This window comes from Pristiophorus japonicus, chromosome 16 (assembly GCF_044704955.1).
Source record: "Pristiophorus japonicus isolate sPriJap1 chromosome 16, sPriJap1.hap1, whole genome shotgun sequence".
NCBI lineage: Eukaryota > Metazoa > Chordata > Chondrichthyes > Pristiophoridae > Pristiophorus > Pristiophorus japonicus.
Genome location: NC_091992.1, coordinates 115,493,222 through 115,519,271, shown reverse-complemented (window position 1 = coordinate 115,519,271; position 26,050 = coordinate 115,493,222). Strand labels below are relative to the sequence as shown.

Here is a 26,050-nt window from a genome sequence, read left to right as displayed (position 1 = left end):
GAATCTATCTGTTGTTCTGTTTTAAGTAAGTATTGATACTACCCAGTGTAAAAGTCCATTCTCTTCTGCACTCCTCTGGTGTTTTGAAGAGTTCATCCCCATCACCTCCAACCGCATTGGGGGAAGTATTTATCAGTGTAATTTTATATGATCATTTGATCACTTGAAGCCAAACTTGCATTTCTTTAATGTGTTACTTATTTTAAAATAAACTGAATATACAGGACTAAATGGTTCAGGAGTTAGTTCCACCTATGTGAATGTAAAAATAACCACCTTGTACTTTTCTGCCTGTACTGTTGGAAATTACAAAAATGCACCAGATTTATGCTCAGAGGCCCAAAATGACAAGGGGCAGAAATCAGTAGCCCTACCATTGGACAGAGTATTAATCAAGAAATAATAGTACCTTGTAACAAAGGCAATACAATAATTGTGGGGGACTTTAATCGATACATAGATTGGGCAATCACATTGCCAAGGGTAGTCTGGAGGACGAGTTCATAGAATGTATTCGAGATAATTTCCTAGAATAATATTTTATGGACCAACCAGGGAATAGGCTATTTTAGATCTTGTTTTGTGTAATGAGACAGAGTTAATTAGCAATCTTATAGTAAAGGATCATCTAGGGATAGAATTTCACATTAAGTTTGAGAGCGACATTAAGTCTGACACTAGAGTCTTAAACTTAAACATATTACATAGGTATGAGGAGCGGGTTGGCTGAGGGAGATTGGGAAATTAGATCAAAAGGTCTGACAGTAGATAAACAGTGGCAATCATTTAACGAAATTTGAAAGATAAGGGAATTAAGGGTTATGGGGAGAGGGCAGGGAAGTGGAGTTGAGGCCAAGATCAGATCAGCCATGATCTTATTGAATGGCGGAGCAGGCTCGAGGGATCAGATGGTCTACTCCTGCTCCTATTTCTTAAGTTCTTATGAAATATTCCAAAATTCTCAACGAATATACATTCCATTGAGAAATAAAAACTCCACGGGAAAAGTGATCCATCTGTGACTAACTAAAGAAGTTAAGGATAGCATCAGATTAAAAGAAGAAGCTTATACTGTTGTAAAGAATAGTAGTAGGCCTGAGGATTGGGAGAGCTTTAGAAACCAGCCAAAAGAATTGATAAAAAGGGAGAAAATTAAATACGAGAGTAAATTAGCAAGAAATATTGAAACAGATTGTAAGAGTTTCGACAAGTATGTAAAAAGGAGCAAAAGTATATGTTGGTCCCTTAGAGGCTGAGACAGAAGAAATAATTTTGCGGAAAAAGGCAGAGACTTTAAACAAATATTTTGTATTTATCTTTACAGTAGAAGACACAAAAAGTATAACAAAAATAGTGGGGAACCAAGGGGCTAATGAGAGCAAAGAACTTAAAGTAATTAACTTAAAGTTAGAAAAAGTACTTGAGAAAATAATGGGAAACTAAAGCCGACAAATCTGCTGGACCTGATGGCTTACATCCCAAGGGTTCTAAAAGAGGTGGCTGCAGAGATCGTGGTGCATTGGTTGTGATCTTCTAAAATTCCCCAGATTCAGGAACGGTCCCAATGGATTGTAAGGTAGCAAATGTAACTCCGCTATTCAAGAAAGGGGAGAGAGAGAAAACAGGGAACAGATTGGTTAGCCTGACATCAGTTGTCGGGAAACTGCTGGAATACATTATTAAGGTAGTGGTAACAGGGTACTTAGAAAATTATGATATGATAGGCAGCAGTAACATGGTTTTATGAAAGGTAAATCGTGTTTGACAACTTTATTAGAGATTTTTAATGATGTAATTAGCAGGGTAGATAATGGGGAACCAGTGGATGTAGAGAGGGCTTTGGGGAGGGTTCAGGTGAGTGGAAATTTAAAAAGTCAAATAATAAGGGGGAAATGAAAACCAGAGCGTGACAGGAAGCGACAGAATGTATAAACATAAAAGTATATCAGAAAGTAGGGTCAAAGCAGGAATAAAATGGTAAAAAAACAAATTTAAAAGCTCTTCTTCTGAATGCCGCAGCATTCATAACAAAATAGATGAGTTGAAGGCACAAATAGATACAAATGGGTATGATCTCATAGCCATTGCAGAGACGTGGTTGCAAGGTGACCAAGGCTGGAAACTAAATATTAAGGGGTATTTGACAACTCGGAAGGACAGACAGAAAAGAAAAGGAGGCGGGGTAGCTCTGTTAATAAAGGATGAGATCAGTGCGTTAGTGAGAAACTATACTGGCTCAGAAGATCAAGATGTAGAATCAGTTTGGGTGGAGATAAGGAATAATAAGGGGAAAAAGTCGCTGGTGGACATAGTCTATATGCCCCCTAACAATAGCTACACTGTTGGACGGAGTATAAATCAAGAAATAATGGAGGCTTGTAAAAAAGGAATGGCAATAATCATGGGCAATTTTAACCTTCATATTGATTGGACAAAGCAAATTGGCCTGGGTAGCCTTGAGGAAAAGTTCATAGAGTGTATCCGGGATAGTTTCCTTGAACAGTACGTTGCGGAACCAACCAGGGAGCAGACTATCTTAGATCTGGTACTGTGTAATGAGACAGGATTAATAAGTGATCTCCTAGTAAAGGATCCTCTAGGAATGAATGACCATAGCATGGTTGAATTTCAAATTCAGTTGGAGGGTGAGAAAGTTGGATCACAAACCAGTGTCCTCAGCTTAAATAAAGGTATGAAGGCAGAGTTGGCTAAAGTGAACTGGGAAAATAGATTAAAGTGTGGGACGATTGATGAGCAGCGGCAGACAATCAAAGAGATATTTCATAACTCTCAACAAAAATATATTCCAATGAGAAGGAAACACTAAGAGAAGGGATAACCATCCATGGCTAACTAAGGAAATAAGGGATGGTATCAAATTGGCCAAATCTAATGGGAGGCCAGAGGATTGGAAACTTTTAAAAGCCAGCAAAGAATGACTAAAAAAATAATAAAGAGCAGGAAGATAGATTATGAAAGCAAACTAGCATGAAATATAAAAGTTTCTATAGGTACATAAAAAGGAAAAGAGTGGCAAAAGATTTGGTCCCTTCGAGGATGACACTGGGAAATTAATAATGGGGAACAAGCAAATGGCAGAGACTTTGAACAAATATTTTGTATCGGTCTTCATGGTAGAAGACACTAAAAGCATCCCAATAGTGGATAATCAAGAGGCTATAGGGAGGGAGGAACTTAATACAATCATTATCACTAAAGATGTAGTACTCGGTAAAATAATGGGACTAAAGGTGGACAAGTCCCCTGGATCTGATGGCTTGCATCCTAGGGTCTTAAAAGAAGTGGCTGCAGAGATAGTGGATGCATTGGTTGTAATCTACCAAAATTCCCTGGATTCTGGGGAGGTCCCAGCGGATTGGAAAACCGCAAACGTAACGCCCCTATTTAAAAAAGGAGGCAGACAGAAAGCAGGAAACTATAGACCAGTTAGCCTAACATCTGTTGTTGGAAAAATGCTAGAGTCCATTATTAAGGAAGTAGTAGCAGAACATTTGGAAAAGCGTGATTCAATCAAGCAGAGTCAGCATGGTTTTATGAAAAGGAAATCATGTTTGACAAATTTGCTGGTGTTCTTTGAGGATGTAACGAGCAGGGTGAATAAGGGGCAACCAGTGGATGTGGTGTATTTGGATTTCTAGAAGGCATTTGATAAGGTGCCACATAAAAGGTTACTGCCCAAGATAAAAGTTCACCGGGTTGGGGTAATATATTAGCATGGATAGAGGATTGGCTAACTAACAGAAAACAGAGGGTTGGGACAAATGGGTAATTTTCTGGTTGGCAAACAGTGACTAGTGGGGTGCCGCAGGGATCGGTGCTGGGGCCTCAACTATTTACAATCTATATTAATGACTTGGATGAAGGGACTGAGTGTAATGTAGCCAAGTTTTGCTGATAATACAAAGATGGGTGGGAAAGCAAATTGTGAGGAGGACACAACAAATCTGCAAAGGGATATAGACAAGCTAAGTGAATGGGCAAAAATTTGGCAGATGGAGTATAATGTGGGAAAATGTGAGATTATCCACTTTGGCAGCAAAAATAGAAAAGCAAATTATAATTTAAATGAAGAAAAATTGCAAAATGCTGCATTACAGAGGGACCTGGGGGGTCCTTGTGCATAAAACACAAAAAGTTAGTATGCAGGTACAGCAAGTAATCAGGAAGACAAATGGAATGAATGTTGGCCTTTATTGCAAGGGGGACAGAGTATAAAAGCAGATAAGTTCTGCTACAATTGTACAGGGTATTGATAAGGCCACACCTAGAGTACTGCATGCAGTTTTGGTCTCCGTATTTAAGGAAAGATATACTTGCATTGGAGGTTGTTCAGAGAAGGTTCACTAGGTTGATTATGGAGATGAGGGGGTTGAGTAGGTTGGGCCTTTACTCATTGGAGTTCAGAAGAATGAGGGGTTATTTTATCGCAACATATAAGATAATGAGGGGGCTCGACAAGGTGGATGCAGAGAAGATATTTCCACTCATAGGGGAAATTAAAACTAGGGGGCATAGTCTCAGAATAAGGGGTCGCCCATTTAAAACTGAGATGAGGAGGAATTTCTTCTCTGAGGGTTGTAAATCTGTGGAATTCCCTGCCTCACAGAGCTGTGGAGGCTGGATCATTGATTATATTTAAGGCGGAGATAGACAGATTTTTGAGTGATATGGGGAGCGGGCAGGGAAGTGGAGCTGAGTCCATGAAAAGATCAACCATGATCTTATTAAATGGCGGAGCAGGCTCGAGGGGCCAAATGGCCTATTCCTGCTCCTATTTCTTATGTTCTTATGTAGTATTTTTAGATTTTCAAAAGGCATTCAATAAGGTGCCACATAAAAGGTTGTTTTGCAAGTTAAGGACACATGGCATTGGGGGTAATGTATTAGCATGGATAAAGGATTGGTTACCGGACAGAAAACAGAGAGTAGGGATAAACGGGTTATTTTCAGATTGACAGGTTGTAACTAATGGGGTGCCACAAGGATCAGTGCTTGGGCCTCAGTTATTTACAATCTATATTAATGATTTAGATGAAGGAATCAAGTGCAATGTATCCAAGTTTGCCTATGATACAAAGCTAGGTGGAAAAGTAAGATGTGAGGAGAATGCAAAGAGCCTGCAAAGGGATATAGACAGGTCAAGTGAGTGGGCAATAAGGTGGTAGATGGAGCATAATGTGGGGAAATGTGAGCTTATTCATTTTGCTAGGAAGAATAGAAAAACAGAATATTTTTTAAATGGTGAGAAACATTTAAATGTTGGTGTTCGGAGAGATTTTGGTGTCCTAGTACAAGAAACACAGAAAGCTAGCATACAGATAGCTGTATGCTGGGACATTGAATAAATTTAAGACAGAAATAGACAGTTTCTTGAGCGATAAGGGGATATGGGGAGCTGGCGGGTAAGTGGAGCTGAGTCCATGATCAGATCAGCCATGATCTTATTGAATGGCAGAGCAGGCTCGAGGGGCCGTATGGCCGACTCCTGCTCCTGTTTCTTATGTTCTTATGTTCTTAGGTACAGCAAGCAATTAGGACGGCAAATGGCATGTTGGCTTTTATTGCTAGAGGGTTGGAGTACAAGAGTAAAAAAGTCTTGATACAATTGTACAGTATTCTAGTGAGACCACACCTTGAGTACTGTGCACAGTTTTGGTCTCCTTATTTAAGGAGGGATATACTTGCCTTAGAGGTGGTGCAACGAAGGTTCACTAGGTTGATTCCTGGGGTGAGAGGGTTGTCCTATGAGGAGCAATTGTGTAGATTGGGCCTATGCTCTCTGGGGTTTAGAAGAATGAGAGGTGATCTCATTGAAACATATAAGATTCTGAGGGGAATTGATAGGATAAATGCTGAGAGGTTGTTTCCCCTGGCAGGAGAGCCTAGAACTAGGGGGCATAGTCTCAGGATAAATGGCTAGCCTTTTAAGACTGAAATGAGAAGGAATTCTTCACTCAGAGGGTTGTGAATCTTTGAAATTCTCTGGCCCAAAGTGCTGTGGCTGCTTAGCCGTTGAGTATATTCAAGGCTGAGATAGATAGATTTTTGGACTCTAGGGGAATCAAAGGATATGGGGATTGGGCGGGAAAGTGAAATTGAGGTCGAAGATCAGCCACAATCTTATTGAATGACGGAGCGGGCTTGAGGAGCCATTTGGCCTACTCCTGCTCTTAATTCTTATGTTAAAAGGAAAGTAATTCATTTTAGGCTTGTAGCCTAAGTCAATGTTTGATTATGTAAAAATAAAACAAAAGGCTGTAATCTAAGAGCTGCTAATTCTGTTCCCAGGTATTGCTGGCATATTTTCTGTGTACAGCAGAGAAAACTGCAATTCACTGCAAGCAACCAAACTGCCCCATGTACCATGAGAAAGCTCGGCAGTTTATTGAATGTGGAAGCATTTCACCAAACTCGGGTATGACGAGGCAGATGCACTTATTCTCACTTCTAGACCAGACTCTTACGACTGAAATAATGAGGCTAACTTATCTCACACAGATTAATTCTATCTCTGAATTATGCTTTCTATTTGACTAACAGTCAGATATATTTTAAGGACATGATGGATTGGAATCTACGACTAAACCATCAACCAGACTACATTTTTTAAAAAAAGATAGAAATTACTGTATCGACGGGCAAATATTTAACAGTTGAATGACCTTCCTCTATCTATTCTTTTAACTGAGGCAATAAACCAATTAAACTGAATTGGTTAATGCATCTGTTAAAATAGTGGATAGAGATATGGTGGTTTTATTATGGTCAGTTATTTGGAGGGATAGTGTGGACTCTTATTATGTATAAATTCTTGTGTAACATTCGGAAATTTCAAAGTGGAATTATAACATGTTTTTCTTCCTAGTTCCGACAGTACCTGCAGTCAGACGGTAAGACAGTTTAATATTTACCGTTATTTACCTGCCTTTCCCAGTCTCCATATAGCCTTTCCTTCTGACTGTTCCTCAGTCTCCTTCCACCACCCTCACAAATTCCTTTACTCTCAGTTTGGTGTCCAAGTGCTCTGAACATTTCTCATATGTGAGAAGTATTAAGTAAATGCACTTTTTCGTGTTTGGGGTATCGGTGTTGGGGACACTTCCACTTTTGGCTGGATACAGATTGCATTCTACTCTGCCACAAACTGCTCACAACACTATTGTAAATTTTACAGATCATACAATATTGATGCCCATTTTACTTTCGCTAGTTCTATTTTCAGTCCCTCAAAATCAGCTTTTCTCCAATCTATCACCCTGGTTTCTGTCATACTTATGTCTTTCTCAATTATCATCTTAACACATTATATTATGATCAGTATTGCCTAGATGTTCCCCTACTTTTACTTCTCTTACCTGCTCTGGTTCATTCCCTATTTCTAGATCCAATAGCGAATCCTCCCTTTTTACATATTGGATTAGAAAGGAGTCCAGTACACATTGTAAGAACTCCATCCCCTTATCCCCTTTACCTACCTCTTCTGTCTAATTAATATCTAGGTAGTTGAAATACCCCATGATTATTATTCTATGTTTTTTACTCATTTCCCTAATTTGTCCGCATATTTCTTCCTCCACCTCCCTTCCACTATTGGGTGGTCTTTAGACTACACCTATTAGTGTGATTGATCCTTTATTATTTTTTACCTTTGTCCATATGGATTCTACTCTGTTATAACCTTTAATTTTAAATACAATTCAAACTCAGAGTTTATTTTTTAAAGTTGTTGTTTATCCTTCAAGACAGCGGCTCTTAAACTGGAAAAATCATCAGTAACATTCACCCAACCAATGACATTAATGAAACTTTATTAGTGATGTGCTCAGCACTTCTCAGATCCTCCGTCTGTTGTGGTGAACATTATTTTTAGAATTTGGGATCTGGGGCCGAAATTCATCAGCCTACCGCCGACTGCCGCCCACTCCCGCCAACATTCCTCCTGAAGATCCGTCCAGTGCCACTTTGGAGGTGGTCTGGAGCGGGCTGGAGCAGGCGGGAGGAGAGAACCATCGGGAACCGCCCGCTGACGTCAGCGGACGGCTGAGTGGCACAACTGACCTCCCGCCCGCCAAGCTCCCAGATACCTGCGGGCGGGAGTCGGTGGGACTTGGCGGCAGAACGGGGGTAGGCTGCAGGCTGGTCTGTCCCCGGCGGTAAGTCTGAAGAACCTGAAAAAAAGGTAAGTGAACATTTACCCCAAAAAAAATTTCATGGGGTCCCCCGGAGGTCTACGGATAGTTTTTGTATTTTTTAGTATTGATTTTTTTTTCAAGTCTTCGACCCTCCGTGGGCCCGACTCCATCCTCGGCAGCACTTGGGCGGCAAGCGCCTCTGCCGGCGAGAATGAGACTTCCCGCCCGCTGCCGCCCAGATTGGCGGTGTACGTCGTCCATTTGCCACCCGCCGACCTTCGAAGGACCTCGGCCATGAATATTCCGCCCAAAGTACTGTCCGGTACCTCAGCCGTACTTTGGCCGGCACTTGGGTGGGCAGAGGCCTTGAGGCTTCTGCGCAGCTTTCGGTAGCTTCCGGTTCGTTGGCAGGAATCACTCCGTTGATGTAAATCAGCAGAAAAGGCAGTCAATCCAGACCCAGATTTTAGAGGTGACAGGAAACTGTTGAAGCTCACACCTGTCTCCAAATGACAGCCAGTCAGTGTTATATTTTCCTGTGCAACTTTAAGATGGGAGCAAGTTGATATGACAGGGAAAAATATTTATTGCAATTACATTTGTACCCACTTTATTGCTCATGTTGATAATAGTTATATTTGGAGATATTTTGCTAAATGCTACTAAATCACTTTTGCTGGTCTGCAATCATGTTAAGAGGAATAATAATTGGAACAAAATCACATGCAGATTAAACATCTGTTTTAATTCCATGCTCTACGGAAATTTACAAAAATACTTTCACTGCTGCTTTGTGAAAAAAGCACGTGTTGTAAGTAGAACCTCATTTCAAAGTCACCATCTCACTGTCATGTCCCTCTCAAGTTGTTCCAGGCCTGTCTAACATCATTTTTAAACTGCGCATGATATTTCAAACAGATGACCAGATAGCAATATGTGCGCACTATTGGACCAAAACATTTCAAAGGCTGGCGAATTAGTTGAACTTGTCTTTGACCTACTATTGCTGTTGCTAGTTGACTGTTTAATGTGTTCATATGACATTCTTCTGGTCAGTATATTAACCGAGCCACTAATTGTTTAAAATAAATAGGTTAATATTTCCATTAATATAGAGGATATCATAAGAGTGTGTTGTGTTCACCTGATAACAATGCTGACTGTAATTTCTAGACTATAAAGTCCTCATTTCCCAACATCAGCAAGCACCTGAGATATGAATGACTGGTTGCTGCCAGCTAAGGCTATAGTAGATACCTGTCAGAAACCAGAGGCAAAGTGACCGATGCTGGTGATTTATGACAAAACTAGAATTCAGATTCCTTTTGACCTTGTGTTATCGGCCCTGAACCAGCAGATTATCAAACCAATATGATAGATCGCCTGTATGGAATAGATGATATTTTCAGATAGTAGATCCTAACTTGAAGGTATCAGTGACAGCTCCAACATCTATGCATCGGGTTGGCAGAGCCATGTTAGAAATGCAGTCTCACAAGATCACAATATGCTTATGGTTGAGGAAGGCCATTCAGCCTATCTTAATTAATCCATCCAGGAGTATCCTAAATTCCCCCCTTTACGGAATCAAATTGTTTTGTGAGTTAATTCCACTGTTTTTCCTGGAAGTCCATTCTGTACACTGATCACGCTATGGATAGAAATTCATCTCGGGCGGTAGCGCAAAGCGGGCGATATCGAATCGGCTGCCTGTTATACGCCCCGCCTGATTCACTTTAATAGAATTGACTAACGGGCTGGGCGTATATCGGGCGGCCAATTCGATAGTGCCCGGTTTGTGCTACCGCCTGTTGAATTTCTACCCTTGATGTGTGAATAATCACCTGACACCAGTGTTAAATTTACCATTTATTAGCTTAGTCCTGCGTCCCCTTGCCCTTCTCTCACAATTTAATTAAAAATAATATTTTACTTTTTCCATTTCCTTTACTATTGTATATACCTCTGTAAGACCACCTCTCAAACGCTTCCCTTCCAGACTGAAAAGACCAAGGGGGTGAAATTGCTCTGAACCCCGATTGGAGGTGGTAACTTGTTCGGGACGAGACTTCCTGTGCTCGGGACGGGACTTCCTGTGCCCGGTGCGGAAGTCCCGCCCCAGGCCGCTGAATTGGGCTTACTGCCCCAACAGGAAGTGGAGCGCAATCTTGCGCGCTCCACTTCCTTTAGGGGCGGGACCAGCGGCGCTAACGGGGCGCGATCAGGAGCACTATGCGGATGCTCCGCAAAGCGCTAACTTCAACTCCCCTCCCCTTCGCTGAAAGGAGAAGGCTGCTGCACACACTACAAGGCCTCAGCTGGCCCACCAGGGCAGTGTGGTAGCGGGCCTGCAGCCTGGCACCCAAAACGGAGCCCGCATCACACTAAAATCAGGTCTGGTAGCTGACCTGAGAATCAGCAACTAATCTAAGATGGTGGCGCAGGGCGCTGGTAACCACCCTGTTAACTGCCGCCCCGCGAACAGATGTCAGCCAGCTTCCCAACTCACAATATCCCCTGCGGGGCGGGAAGGGATAGGCACGCGGTGCTGAGGGGTCGCAGCGCATGCCGATGATGTCATCGCCGGTTCCGTGGTGGCCTGGTGCTGCGCCACTGCCGTGAACGTGCCGCTGAGAATTCCCGGGAAATTTCCCAGGAGCCGGTAGCAGCCCCCCACCCTACCCCGGGGGAAAGTGTTACCCCGATCTTTCTTCATAAACAGATCTTTCAGTCTCGGCACCAGCCTCGTGGCTCTGCTCGGCACTGCCTCCAGTGCTTTCCTCGACATGAACTCCTGTTCCTTCTCCACACCCAGAACGGCCATTGAAAAGCCCATGTGGTGGATTGTCACATAATAAAAGCATTGTGACAGCTTCCTAGGTCGTGTGCATTAATGTGCGTGATCAGGTGATGGGCTTTACACAGTAGCTAGATATTTATTAAGTGAAAGCTTTTCCTATTAATGAAATTGAGGGAGTTGTCATGTAGGGCTTTCAGTGACACACGTTCCATCAATTGCTGCTTATACCTATGGGAACCCTGCCCATCTGTAGAATTGGACAGTTCCTTTGTTTCTCGGGTTCCATGGAGAAGGCCAATCTTAGGAGAGCATCAATGGCTTTATTTATATAATGGTGGCATGTTGCCTGTCTACATTGATAACAATAACTCAAGAATGCCTGAAAGGAGTCAGTGGGAAATATATTCACTTTCACTGCTGAGCAGCATGGGACATTTTTATAACGTTAAAGAAGAATGAGAGGTGATCTTATTGAAACGTATAAGATTATGAGGGGACTTGACAAGGTGGATGCAGAGAGGATTCTTCCACTGGTGGGGAAAGACTAGAACTAGGGGGCATAATCTTAGAATAAGGGGCCGCCCATTTAAAACTGAGATGAGGAGAAATTTCTTCTCTGAGGCTTGTAAATCTGTGGAATTCGCTGCCTCAGAGAGCGGTGGAGGCTGGGACATTGAATAAATTTAAAACAGTGATAGACAGTTTCTTAACCGATAAGGGATTAAGGGGTTATGGGGAGCGGGCGGGGAAGTGGAGCTGAGTTCATGATCGGATCAGCCATGATCATATTAAATGGCGGAGCAGACTCGAGGGGCCGTATGGCCTACTCCTGCTCCTATTTCTTATGTTCTTATGTTATATAAATTCAAGTTGTTGTTGCTACAGTCAATGCTATTCTGCTGGTGCAAGTGGGTTGCAGGTATTCACCCAGCAGCTGACATTACTCCCCACTAGCCTTGGGGCAGGGCAGCCTCTGAGGCACAAACAGCCAAATAAAACTGAACAAAAGACCTATGTCAGTAAACCCTGTGAAGTGGTCCCCTACGTGTAGTAAACAAACATATTCTGTAATGCCTCACTGTGTTCCTCCAGTCAAGTCTCTTCCATTTCCTCCTTCACCCCTTCACAGCACAGGAAGAGAGGGATTCCCATTGGGAAATCCATTTCTTCAATCCAAATAAAACCTTCTCCAGTACTCACCATAACTGGCAGGAGAAGTCTTCAGGAAAACTCCCGATCTGCAAACAGCAAAGCTTCCGATATCAGAACCACAATGGCCTCCTCGGGGATAATGCTGCACTGTACATGCCACCACCTGTATACAGTGACAGTGCTTTCAGAGATCAGGTTTGGGATGATAATTGGGGTAAATTGCATGAAGGCCTCGGCCACATCCCCCTGCCCTCATTTACATGTGGTGGGGCAGGCTCTGAGTGGGTCATGCTCCAGACTGATGGGTTTTAAGGAGGATAATTTTGGAACAACTTTTTGGGACGGTATTGTGGTGGTCGGCTATAATGTCCCATTTCATTGTCTTTATTAACCCAACACTGACCAAGGACAGGCAGTAAAAAGGTGGAAGATATAGCCCAATATGTTCCTACAAAAAAGCATGTTCCATTTTTACCTGTTAAATCACCTGTTTAATTTACTTTTTGTGCTAGAAAGAAAATGGTGGACATTGTAAAACATGAAGACCTTCAGCTGCAAAACTTTATCAAGAGTGGAAATCAGTTTTTGAAGAAGGTTCGATCATTCTTTGCAAATTCTGTGCGAGAGGGAAAGCTTCCCCAAGTTAAAGCAAAAGCCTACTTCAAAGAGGTATTTTTTTAACTTGTACGTTAAAGATACATAAAACTTGGAAAGTGGGTGATCCAGTTTTCTCTCTGAATAGCAAACATACTGTAGAATTGATTAAATATTTTTAATTGATGTACAGGTTGGAGTGTCTGCCACCATCCACCTGATTTTGTGGCACTAAGTGAGTGGGCAGATGCGGGGGGCGGGGGCAGGGGGGGTTGTCTGTTGCACTCACTTATACACTGTAATTTCTCTCGATCCACCAAATGCAGCACGCAGTCTGTCACCCACTTCTTATAAACGCAAGAACCGTGAGAGCGGAATCCCCAGGCTCTTCAGCCAAGGGCAACATCTCTTCGCCTTCCAGTCAGCAGCAGCTTCCTCCTTATGTTCCACCCTAACTGCACCTGCTCACTCGTGCTCTGTGTTTCACTCCCATCTGGCTCATTGTCTAATTCCCTGCCGATGACCGTCTCCGAGCCCGAGCTTGGGAGGGATAGAGTGCGCGACAGTTGCAGGGCACGAAGCGCTGGAAGGGGCTGCTTCTGCTTCTTTGGGAATAACAAGAGGAGAAAAGGGGACGAGAGCTTAGAATGTAATGCTGAGGAGCAGTAGTGGCATGAGGGCTTTGCTGGCAGGTAATGTGGGATATAATAGGATGAGAAGGACGACAGTGTCATCACAAACTTGCAGCGAGTACCTGCCTCCCTACTTCCCCATCTCCAACTCCCTCTGTGGCCTCCCACCACAGGATCTGAATGCTTTCTCTTCGTAGGGGACAGGGTAATGGGAAATAGATTTGAACAGCTGCACCAGATGTGCAGCTGAAATTATTTTGGAAGCACAACTGTAAGTTTGTTACTGAACATCTGTCAGGTCTCATCATCATAATAGGCGGTCCCTCGAAACGAGGATGACTTGCTTCCACGCCAAAAAAGGATGAATTCACAGGTGTTTCAATGAAGGACCCGAACTACATCCTAAAGGGTGGAAGATGCCTGTGCGTGGATTATTTTTAATGTGTGGTGGCCGTTGCACACCAGCCACCACACGGGCTTGACCGAGCTAGGTCTTGGTCCAGTGGCAAGGGTTACCCAAGACAACTGGAGACCAGCTCTGCTGCACGGACCGAGTGCGCACACATATCGCAGTGTGGGCTGACCCGTGCTGCCCCTGGGCCCTCGCCTCTTCTGGGCCCCAATCACATCCCTCGACAATCTCTCGCAGCTCCTTCGCCCTGACCTCGCCGCTCCTGCTGTACCTGCCCACGCTCCAATCACCGACCTGGACTGTGGTGACGTCACTCTTCGGCGCCGTTGCCCTCCTGCGCCAGCTTGCGCTGCTCCCTGGAGTGGCATGCCTCCACGCTGCTCCCCGAAGCCTCCACTCGCTGCTCCTTTTATATCCGCGACCTGCCGCTGATGATCTCTCGCCGGTCCAGGTCTATAGGAGTGCTGATGGCCCCCGGGTTGTAGGAAGAATCTGCAGGAGTGCTTGTGCATGAATTTAGGTAGATGGAAGAGGAGCTTTTTATTATCGAGCCACACTGCCCAGGGAGAGCAGCAGCAGCAGTTTCTGGGTCTACCATCGGTTGCCAATCTCTCTACTGTTATGGGCTGCCACATCCTTAAAGAAATTGAGAATGACTTTTTTCCTTACCATGTGATGCAGTAAAACCCATGTCAGCAGATAGCCATAATGGAGCGATTACAGGCACATGCACATGCAGTTAGATTCCATGTGAGGCTTTTAGCAGAGTAATTGCATGTAAGGCTGAGTTAAGAAGCAGTTTCAGTTGAAGGCTCGGTGTGTGAAAGACACCACACGGCACACTGGACATGCTAAGCAATTCAAGTTCTCGATGTGTATGAAGCCGAAGATGGTTGGGCCAAGCACACTTCCCTGGGGAACTCATACACTGATGCCCTGGGGCTGTGAAGAGTGGCCTTCAACAAGACAAAAAACCTTCCTTTGGTCCAGGTACGGCTCCAGCCACTGGAGGGTTTTCCCTTTGTTGCCCATTGACTTCAGTTGTACTCGAAATTCTTGGTGCTGTACTCAGTCAATTGCTGCCGTGATGTTGCGAGCAGCTACTCTCACCTCTCCTGTGGCATTCAGCTCTTTTGTGTCCATGTCTGGATCAAGAATGTGATGAGTTCTGGAGTCAAATAGGTCTGGTGGAACCCGAACTGCGAGTCAGTGAGCAGATCACAGGTGAGTAGGTGTTTCCTGAGGCTATGATTGATGATTCCTTTCATCAGTTTTACTGATGATTGCGAGGATTTTTCGGGCTGCAACTGACTGGGTTACACTAATCCTGCTTTTTGTGGATAGGTCATACCAGGACAATCTTCCATCTTGTTGGGTAGATGCCAGTGTGCTGGAAGGAAAGAACTTGCACTTAAAAGGTGCCTTTTATGACCTCAAGCATCCTAAAGTGTTTCCTAGCCAATTATGTCCATTTGAAATGTGGTCACTGTTATATTGGAGGGAAACGTGTTAGCCAGATTGAGCACAGCAAAATTCCACATACAGCAGAGATAAATAAATATTTTAATGATGTAGGTGAAAAATGTTGGATCAGTTTGGCTGGGAAAGTAACTAGCTTTGGTGTATGGGTCTTTAGGACTACAGCCAGCATGTTGTCAGGGCCCCCTAGCGTTTTAACTCAGCCACTTCTTAATGTCACATGGAGTGAACCAAATTGGCTGGACACTGTTTTCTATGATGGGGACCTCATGAGGTGGAGTAGGATTATCCACTCGGCACTTTTGACTGAAGACACTGTCAGCACTTCAGCCTCGTCTCTTGTACTCACATGTTGGGATCCACCATGGTTGAGGATGAGTGTGATCATGGGTCGTCCTCCTCCCGTTAGTTGACTGGTTGTCCACCACCATTCTTGATTTGATATGTTAGGGCTACAGAGCTTTGCTCTGATCCATTCGTTGTGGGACACTGTCTCAGACATGCAGTAATAGTTGTTCAATATTGTTTATGCATCTCCAGATAAAATCTGTATGCTATCCTACCCTGCTGAAAATACACTTCTCTCTATGGAAACAATGTCTTCTCTTGCTCACTTTCTGGCTGTTCCATCTCCTTTGTTGTGTCTATTCATTCTGTAAGCTGTTGACCTTGTTATTTTAATCTCCCAGTCAATGTACAGGTTAAACTAGGACGCTGTTATTTGAAGTTCACCGCAATTTTTCTTCAATACAAATGTTTTTAATTCCATAAATTTGTTTCTTATTCTCCTTGCATTAGTGTACAAAATATTTTGCTTTTCTCCCCCTTTTCAATATTTTTCTTTTTTTTTGCCCTCTGTTCATTTTTCTAACAAATTAGGGTGGATTTTTAATCCTTACCCATGGCAGGGTATCTTGCCTGCCATGTTTTGGAAAATCACAGATGTCTTTCCAATTCATACTCACTCATGGAGGACAGGGTACCTCATTGCAGATGAAGACTCCGAGAGGCCGAAATTGCCCCTTGCTATAAGAGCCGTAACTGCCTCAAAGAGGCAGCCAGGAGTCGGTCAGGATTCACCGCACGATTGGCGTGTAGGGGCGGCCATTTTGAAAATTGCACTCCGTTATTTTTTCAGCGGTGTACAAGACCGCCCTGGCCGTCTACCCGCCCCGTTGGGCACACGCCGAGCCCTTACCGACCGGCGGCGACCCCCTTTCCGCCCTGTGTGGGAAATTGCCCCGCAGGAACTAATCGGCCACAGCTCAGTGCCCCCAACAGCTTTCCCTTCAAGGGGCAGGCGCACTGCCCCGGCTGCCGTTTTATTTCATTTGTCGGCCGACTGCCAGGTCGGCTCGACAGTGGTGGCCATGGGTTCAGCCAGGCCGCCAACAGGCAGCCCGGTACCCCCTCTTGGATACCAGGCCGTTGGCCCGGCCAAAACCCTCCCTGGTGGCCCAGTATTTGCCACTAAAGTGGCTGCAGTGTTCGCAGCGGCCCTCCCCTTTAACTGAAGGAGAGGAATGTTGCGCTGACATCATCAGTGACGCGCTGATGACTCGGAGCGACGGCCATTCCGACCCGCCCGCACTTCCGCCCCGCTGACGACCCCACAGCTGCTCCGCTCCCCAAAAAACCCAAAAAGCTGAATTTCCCCAGATTGTCCGCCCCATGCATTGGGGCGGACAGAACACTTAAAAAAGGGAAGGTGCACCCCATTCGGGATGGAGGGAAATTTCAGCCCCTGAGAATCTACGCTATTGTCTTGACCCAATAGTCTAACCTATCTTCTTTTGCGACACTGATATACCTGCTGCATATTTCTCGCTTTTTCTGCTTTTATTTCACTTTTTAACTCCACTACTTTTACTTTAATACCTATTTTTGAATAAGTACATCTGTTGTGAAGACTAAAAGGTTATATGTTAAAATGTGTTTTTTTAATTTTGCAGATATTGCATACAATATTATTTTTTGGCAGCATTAATCTTCCTGTTATTGAACCGGAGTCTTTTTTTGAAAGAGCGGAATTTGAGCAATTATCTACTAAGTATCCAGATGTTTTTCAGAAACACAACACTCACCTCCCAACACGTCCTCCTTACACAGTGCTACTTGATGCGGTAAGTTGAATTAGCTCATCCTGAGAAGCACAGTATGTTGAAGCACATCCTTTAATATTATTACGCAAACATACAGCGGGCCAGATTTTTCTCTGTGATGCGGTTACTGCTGGACGTTTACTCGAACTTTATTTCAGCAACCAATGTCACACTGCAGAGAACCAGCCCAATTATACTTGGTGTAGCTTCATTAAAAGTGTATGGTAGGCTTCTGGCACTATTAGTATTGTCTACAGTGAACCTACCTTGCGGGGTGAGGCTGTGGAACAATCCAGTGCTGCTGCAACAGCTGAAAGAGCAAAAGCAGCCATTTTGTGTATAGCTTGCTACAATATCTAAGATTAGGGCTTCTTCAGGGCATGGAGCTCACAAGTTTAAAGACTCTTCAGTTGAGGTGTATTCCAGGAAAGGAGGACACAAATTTTGAACCATTTGAGGAAAGAGGGGATGATTGTGGCCTTCTCGAAGGATGTTGTTGTGACTCCATTAACCCCCCACCCCACCACTGCCCCCACCCCACCACTGCCCTCACCCCACCACTGCCCCCACCCCACCACTGCCCCCACCCACCACTTCCAAAAGTCAGAAATAGCTGAGGCCTTCAGGACTTCCAAGGTAACTGGAGGCAGTAAAACCTTGTAACAGATTTTCTGGCTGACTATCATCTGCAACTTACCAGCAAAGTGCAGGATGTAACACAAGAACAACTTTATTTATTTAATATATAAATCTCAGCAGGTCAGGCAGCATCTGTGGAGAGAGAAACAGAGTTAACGTTTCAGGTCGATGACCCTTCATCGGAATTGGCGAATGTTCGAAAAGAACACGTTCTTAAGGAGCACAGAAAGGGGGAGGGGAAGAAAGAACAAAATGAAAGGTCTGTGATGGGGTGGAAGGCAGGAGAGATTCGAGAGACCAAAGGGACGATGGGACGAATTGTAATGGTAATGGCAGAAGTTAGAAAAAGGTCAGTCTAGATAGGGTGTGAATGGCGGGATAATGACCAGCTGCCATTGGAGACAAAGAGAGAAAAAACCATAAGAGTGGAGGGGGAGGGAGCCAGAAATGGGCAGAGGTTATGCTCTGAAATTGTTGAACTCGATATTGAGTAGAAGGCTCAATATGGAATGGAATATGGAATGAATGGAATGAAGTCCTTACAGGATATGGGGTGGGAGGACGTGTAGTCTAGATAGCTGTGGGAGTCAGTGGGCTTATAGTGGATACTGGTCAAAAGCCGGTCCCCAGAGATGGAGATAGAGAAGTCGAGAAAGGGAAGGGAAGAGTCGGAGATGGACCATGTGAAGGTGAGGGAAGGGTGGAAATTGGATGCAAAGTGAATAAAATGTTCACGTTCAGGGCGAAAGCAGGAAACGGCACCAATACAGTCATTGATGTACCGGACAAAGAGGTGAGGGAGGGGACTGGAACAAAAGTAGGACTGGAACAAAGAATGTTCCACGTATCCCATGAAAAGGCAGGCATTGCTCGGACCCATGCAGGTTCCCATAGCAACACCTTTAATTTGGAGGAAATGAGTGGAGTCAAAGGAGAAGTTGTTCAATGTGAGAACAAGTTCAGCCAGGCAGAGGAGGGTGGTGGGGGATGGGGACTGGTTGGGCCTCTGCTCGAGGAAGAAACGGAGCACCCTCAGGCCATCCTGGTGGGGGATGGAAGTGTAGAGGGATTGGACGTCCATGGTGAAAAGGAGACGGTTGGGGCCGGGAAACTGGAAACTGTTAAAGTGACGGAGAGCATCGGAGGAGTCGCGGATGTAGGTGGGAAGAGAGTGGACAAGGGGAGAAAAAATAGACTCGAGATAGTAAGAAATAAGTTCTGTGGGGCAAGAACAGGCTGAAACGATGGGTCTACCGGTGCAGTCCTGTTCGTGGATCTTGGGAAGGAGATAGAGGTGGGCTGTGTGGGCTTGGGGAACTATGAGGTTGGTGGCTGTGGAGAGAAGATCTCCAGAGGAGATGTGGTCAGTGATGGGTCTGGGAAATGAGAGCTTGATGTTCAGTAGTGGGATTATGATCCAGGGGGAAGTAGGAGGAGTTGTCAGAGAGTTGGTGATCAGAGAGATTAGTGCCTGGAGGAACATTATAGGTTCTGGCTGAGATTAATTAAGTTTTTGAATCTTCTGCATGGTATTATGAGTTCAATGTACAATATGGGAGAAGAGAGTTAAATGTATTTTTTGGCCACTGGTGAGAAATAATTTGGTGTGGAAGAGATAACAGTACGTTTGCTGCTATCTATCTAGGACCTATTGCACTCCAAGGCTCTGTACTGTATTCCTTAAAGGATTTTGCTGGCAGGATTTAAGGAAATGTGCCAGGTTAAGACTCTACCTTGTAAGTCCTTCAGCTTCACTGTTTAAAGGTCACTACACGGTGGTTGGCCAACCAGTCAAGGCTGCCATCTCTCTGGTGAGTCTTGTTGCTGAATCTTGATCATTTTCACTGCTTGTCGGTGCTGATTTTCCTGGCCCCTTCCGCCCAGGAGATAAACAGATGCAGCACCCCCAAAGTCCACTGCACCTGTCCAGCCTTGGGATCACCCTATTTCCTGTTCTGTGCCATTTAAATGGCCCCCTAACATGACTGGGGGACAGTAAGGACAAAAAATTCACAACAGTTTTAGGCCTCTGATGTCTGATTGTAGTTTAAACTTCTGGAGAAGTAAAAAATACTCCGGCCTACCTTCAGATCTTCAATTGACTCTGGGACCCCAGTGGATCCTCCGGTCGGTGGGGGCTTGGGGACAGGCCATAGCACAAGCCTTTTATGGGTGTCCTTGCTCCCGGGTGCCCAGAAGGTATTTCCTCTGCAACAGAAGAGTTATGTGGCTGGGAGCCCCATCTCATGCCTCATTATCATTGCTCCACCTGGCCTGCAACTTCTGTCGGCACCGGCCAGGCTCTGCTCCCGTAGCAAAGCCCCAGGAGTCTCATAACAGTGTTAAAGGGGTGGTGGTGGTGGTGGTGGTGACCCAGGGAACTAGGCCTCAGCCCCCCCCACACCCTGAGAATGATCACTTCCTTGGGCACAAAGGCCAAGAAAATTGCCCCTATTGTATTCAGTGCAACAACAACATCACACCAACCCCCACTTCAAAGATCGCATAGCTAATCAGGAGGTCAGGGATCTGATGGTGGGTTTTTCATTTTTTTTAAATTCTCAGCAATGCACTAGGCCAGCAGGTTGGGCCATGAACGTGGTGCTATACAGTAGCTGTTGATGGATCTACACCTCGCACTATGCTATTAATTTCAGTTCTGTGGCTGAATGATCAAATGCACTTTATCACAGAGACGGATGAAAAATGAGAAGGAGAGTTGCCCTGACTTGATTTTGTGCCCCGTCCAGCAGGCAATTTCAAAGTTTCCAGAGGCGGGGGAACAATTCCCTCCACTCATCCTCTTGACCAGAGATGGTGTGTGGAAACTCAACCTGGGGAAATGGAAAGGAACTCCAAGATGAAGAGCTGAATAAAATCACTTTTTTTTCAATTAGAAAGGAGGATTCTTTTTCTCACAAACTCTCAGACATCCTGGGGAACGGGATCTTTTCAAGAAGCTGGAAATCAATGAAGCGTTCCAATAAACTTAGAAAATGCTGGTCAGTGAACACATCAGTCAGCATCTGAAAGAAAATATGGGCTAATATTATGGGTGCAAACCCCTTGTCAGCATATGCTTGTGTCAGCTTGGCTCAGTGGTAACACTCTCACCTCTCAATCAGGTTATGGATTCAAGCTGCACTCCAGTATCAGAACATATAATCTAGATTGACACTTCAGTGCGATATTGAGGATCATCATCATAGGCAGTCCCTCGGAATCGAACAAGACTTGCTTCCGCTCTTGAAATGAGTCCTTAGGTAGCTGAACAGTCCAATATGAGAACCACCATCCCTGTCACAGGTGGGACAGATAGTCGTTGAGGGAAGGGGTGGGTGGGACTGGTTTGCCGCATGCTCTTTTCGCTGCCTGCGCTTGATTTCTGCATGCCTTTGGCAATGAGACTCTAGGTGCTCAGCGCCCTCCCGGATGCACTTCCTCCACTTAGGGCGGTCTTTGGCCAGGGACTCCCAAAGCAAGATATTGACGAAAGTCTGCATTGTCAGAGGTGCAGTCTTTCAGATGAGAGGTTAAACTGTCTGTTGGCTGTTCGGGTATATGTAAAAGATCCCATGCCACTATTTGAGGTATAACAGATGCACTCTCCTGATATCATGACTAAGATTCATTCCTCAACCAAAACCCCCAAAACAGAACTAATTGTTTATCTCACTCCTGTTTGTTGGACTTTGATGTATGCAAATTACTTCAAAACTAATTACTTGACTGTGAAGTGCCTTAGGCTGAAAGGTGCTATAGAAATGCAAGTTGTTCCTTTATTGATTGATACATGTTTGTTTTGCAGGTGGTTGAAATCACGGGAGCAAGAAATGTCGATGGAGTTTTGAAGTGTCTGTTGGGTCTTAGTGAACAAGTGGTTGTGGAACTTACTCATGCCAAAAGCAGTAAATGTGGAAATGTCTTTGTCTCAACAGTCATCAGCTACTGCTATTTTTTGAATCTTTATATCACAAATGAGAAAACAGACAATTATTTTGGTGCTTCAGTGTCATGTAAGGGAAGGCAGCACAAAGAAATTATGATAGATATATTGTGCTGTCAGACATGGCACAAGGACATTTGCCTGGCAGTATGTATTGGCAACTGGTATAAAAACCAAGCTCTTTGGTTCCCTGCTGAAGTACAATCCATGGCCTATAATATTACTTTCAATGGGGAAAGCTCTCCTGATCCAGGCACGGCACCAGATAATCAACATGATCTCACCGTGGGTGGATCAGCAGGTGCCCAGAAGCCCAATTCTTCGGAAAATATTACATCTCTGAGCCAACGTGCAAGCTTGATTCTCAGAGGGCCTTGTGAGAGATGCCTTGAAATGTTCCCAAACATAAGTTATCATCCAAGTCCAGAATATCATGAACATCCATATTGGGAACATGGGAACTGTGCCGAGTGTGAATCTCTAAGCCAGCTTCTGTACGCCAACCAGCAAATTGCCACGAGATTAATGTTTTATGTACAAAGAACACTTCTACTTTCTCCAACTGAACAAATTCAACTGCCTGATGGTTTGGTTCATAGAAAACTGAGAAGACTTGGAGACAATCTCACATCATTAGGGTTTAATGTGGGAGAGCATTTTTCATTTTATGACCCATCTGGTATAGAGAGTACTGCACTGGTGAGATTCTAACGGTGAAAGCCCGATTTCAAACAGGCACGTTTCTGTAATTCAATCAATTGCTCTGCGATGAATTGCATTGGAGAAACTGGCCTTTTCCGAATTAAATAATCCCTCATGCCGAAAGCATTACTGGATGCCCAGGCACCATTTGCTAGGATGCAAATGGCAGGAAATATGTCGTATAGCCTATTTCCCTCATTTGCATAGCATCAAATGTAACACATATCCTGAACAGTGGCAAAAGGAGTGGGGCTGGTATTTCAGCCCCATTTAGAAAGTTTTTACATTGATTTGCCGGGGGTAGTATCTCGGAACAAATTTGTAGAATTCCAAATTTCTTATTGTTCAAATGAAAGTAAAATATTTCACAGCAGCATAGTAATGCAGCATTTAAATATGGATGTGAATGATCTCCTACTGAATCTGGGATAAATATGAACTAAAATCACTGTTACCTTCTTAGTTGAATTCCAGATCTCTACTCCTTTATTGAGTAAACTGTGCTTATACAAGCCCAAATCGAGCAAAGCTTAGCATAGTTTCAGTTTTGAAAACGCACTTAATTTTCAATAAGCTTACTGTTCAAGTACAGATTCAATTCTTGAACCTTTGAGACCATGGAACTTCCATGCCAAGAAGGACAACTGATTTATGATAACTGACATTGGTACTCATAATACAACTTGTGAGCCATTTTCAGCCACTTTCTTTTCACCTGTGGCTTTTGCAGACTCGCTGCTTCAGGTTTCACTGGGTCTTCATTCTCAGCTGGCCTGACATACCCTGCTCACTGAGCTCGGATTCAGTGATGTCCCTTCTTCTTTTGTTGTTCACCAGTAAATGAAACACAGAAACATAGAAAATAGGTGCCTGCGCCACCATTCAATAAGATCATGGCTGATCCTTCACCTCAGTACCCCTTTCCTGCTTTCTCTCCATACTTCTTGATCCCTTTAGCCGTAAAGGCCATATCCAACTCCCTCTTGAATATATCCAACGAACTGGCATCAACAACATCAGCAAGGCAATGCCTTTCGGAAGCAGAGCTTTACCAGTTTCCATACAGCAAGTAAATGAAATTTAAAAAATTTACAGGAACCCTATCAAAATACAACTTTTTAATGTAATAATTGGTTCTATATATATTTTATTCCTTTGGGAAAATGCTTGGCCCCCACCTGGTAACTGCTCATAGTGATGTGACTGAAATCAGGAGCTCACTCCATAATGCAATGTGTTGGAGCATTCCTGAAAATGGCCCTTGATCAAGACATTGGCTTGGATTGTGGCCTTCGACAAAACGTTAGTGAGTTAATAGACGTAGGATGTAAGCTCAGCTGGAAATTCCAGACTGTTGTTTTATCTACTTTGAGGAAAGCAAAGAGAAACTTGCAGCAGCTTTGCTGATAAAACAGACTGGGTAGAATCCATGGTTAACAGACATAAACGTTCTATGGAAGGAACAGGCAAAATAGTCTCTTTTTAACATGTTCTTATGACATTATCGAATTTGCTTTCAGGTAGAAAAGAATGATTGTACCCCGTCCCAATTTGTTCCAAGTTTGTTCCATGCACTGGAGTGCTGTGGAAACAAAATCAATAAATTAAAAAAGATGTTAACATTCATATAATACATTCACAGGTTAAATATATTTTTAAACTGCAGATGAAAAATAAGTACTTGTAAATAAATTATGAGCCTGGAATTGTCACGTGGCTTGCAATGCATGCATAGGGTCTCTTTTTATCTTTTTTGAGTTAAGATTTATTCTACATTAATGTCACTTCCTTTAAAGTTAAAACAAAAATTGGACTAAGACAATTTTGCAGGTGACTTCATGACATCATAATCTACTTTTAGATCTTATTTCAGCAGTGTAGGGTCTTACCTGCTAAATTTTACAGAATGAAATCATTTCAGTTTTATATTGTGATTTGTTCTATGACATGAGGCATAAAATGGCACCGTGGCTGGCTCTGTTGCACAGGAGGGCAGGAAAAAGAGTGGGAGAGCGATAGTGATAGGGGATTCAATTGTGAGGGGAATAGATAGGCGTTTCTGCGGCCGCAACCGAGACTCCAGGATGGTATGTTGCCTCCCTGGTGCAAGGGTCAAGGATGTCTCGGAGCGGGTGCAGGACATTCTAAAAAGGGAGGGAGAACAGCCAGTTGTCGTGGTGCACATTGGTACCAACGACATAGGTTAAAAAAAGGGATGAGGTCCTACAAAACGAATTTAAGGAGCTAGGAGCTAAATTTAAAAAGTAGGACCTCAAAAGTAGTAATCTCGGGATTGCTACCAGTGCCACGTGTTAGTCAGAGTAGGAATCGCAGGATAGCGCATATGAATACGTGGCTTGAGCAGTGGTGCAGCAGGGAGGGATTCAAATTCCTGGGGAATTGGAACCGGTTCTGGGGGAGGTGGGACCAGTACGAACCGGACGGTCTGACCTGGGCAGGACCGGAACCAATGTCCTAGGGGGAGTGTTTGCTAGTGCTGTTGGGGAGGAGTTAAACTAATATGGCAGGGGGGTGGGAACCAATGCAGGGAGACAGAGGGAAACAAAAAGGAGACAAAAGCAAAAGACAGAAAGGAGATGAGGAAAAGTGGAGGGCAGAGGAACCCAAGGCAAAGAACAAAAAGGGCCACTGTACAGCAAAATTCTAAAAGGACAAAGGGTATTAAAAAAACAAGGCTGAAGGCTTTGTGTCTTAATGCAAGGAGTATCCGTAATAAGGTGGATGAATTAACTGTGCAAATAGATGTTAACAAATATGATGTGATCGGGATTACGGAGATGTGGCTCCAGGATGATCAGGGCTGGAAACTCAACATCCAGGGGTATTCAACATTCAGGAAGGATAGAATAAAAGGAAAAGGAGGTGGGGTAGCATTGCTGGTTAAAGAGGAGATTAATGCAATAGTTAGGAAGGACATTAGCTTGGATGATGTAAAATCTATATGGGTAGAGCTGCAGAACACCAAAGGTCAAAAAACGTTAGTGGGAGTTGTGTACAGACCTCCAAATAGTAGTAGTGATGTTGGGGAGGGCATCAAACAGGAAATTAGGGGTGCATGCAATAAAGGTGCAGCAGTTATAATGGGTGACTTTAATATGCACATAGATTGGGCTAGCCAAACTGGAAGCAATACGGTGGAGGAGGATTTCCTGGAGTGCATAAGGGATGGTTTTCTAGACCAATATGTCGAGGAACCAACTAGGGAGGAGGCCATCTTAGACTGGGTGTTGTGTAATGAGAGAGGATTAATTAGCAATCTCGTTGTGCGAGGCCCCTTGGGGAAGAGTGACCATAATATGGTGGAATTCTGCATTAGGATGGGGAATGAAACAGTTAAATCAGAGACCATGGTCCAGAACTTAAAGAAGGGTAACTTTGAAGGTATGAGGTGTGAATTGGCTAGGATAGATTGGCGAAT

The 26,050-nt window shown here is 44.0% G+C and overlaps 1 protein-coding gene across 1 annotated transcript in view; it reads left to right on the top strand.

Moving 5' to 3' along the window:
• LOC139227157 (uncharacterized) overlaps nucleotides 1-24,646 on the top strand; it is a 45,660-nt gene extending 21,014 nt beyond the window's left edge. The window contains exons 5-9 of the mRNA XM_070858221.1: nucleotides 6,310-6,436; nucleotides 6,887-6,911; nucleotides 12,618-12,774; nucleotides 17,175-17,345; nucleotides 21,772-24,646. Of these exons, the coding sequence (XP_070714322.1) occupies nucleotides 6,310-6,436; nucleotides 6,887-6,911; nucleotides 12,618-12,774; nucleotides 17,175-17,345; nucleotides 21,772-22,620 (1,329 nt within the window). The 3' untranslated portion in view covers nucleotides 22,621-24,646. The remainder of the gene's footprint in view (nucleotides 1-6,309; nucleotides 6,437-6,886; nucleotides 6,912-12,617; nucleotides 12,775-17,174; nucleotides 17,346-21,771) is intronic.
• The last annotated feature ends 1,404 nt before the right edge of the window (nucleotides 24,647-26,050 follow it).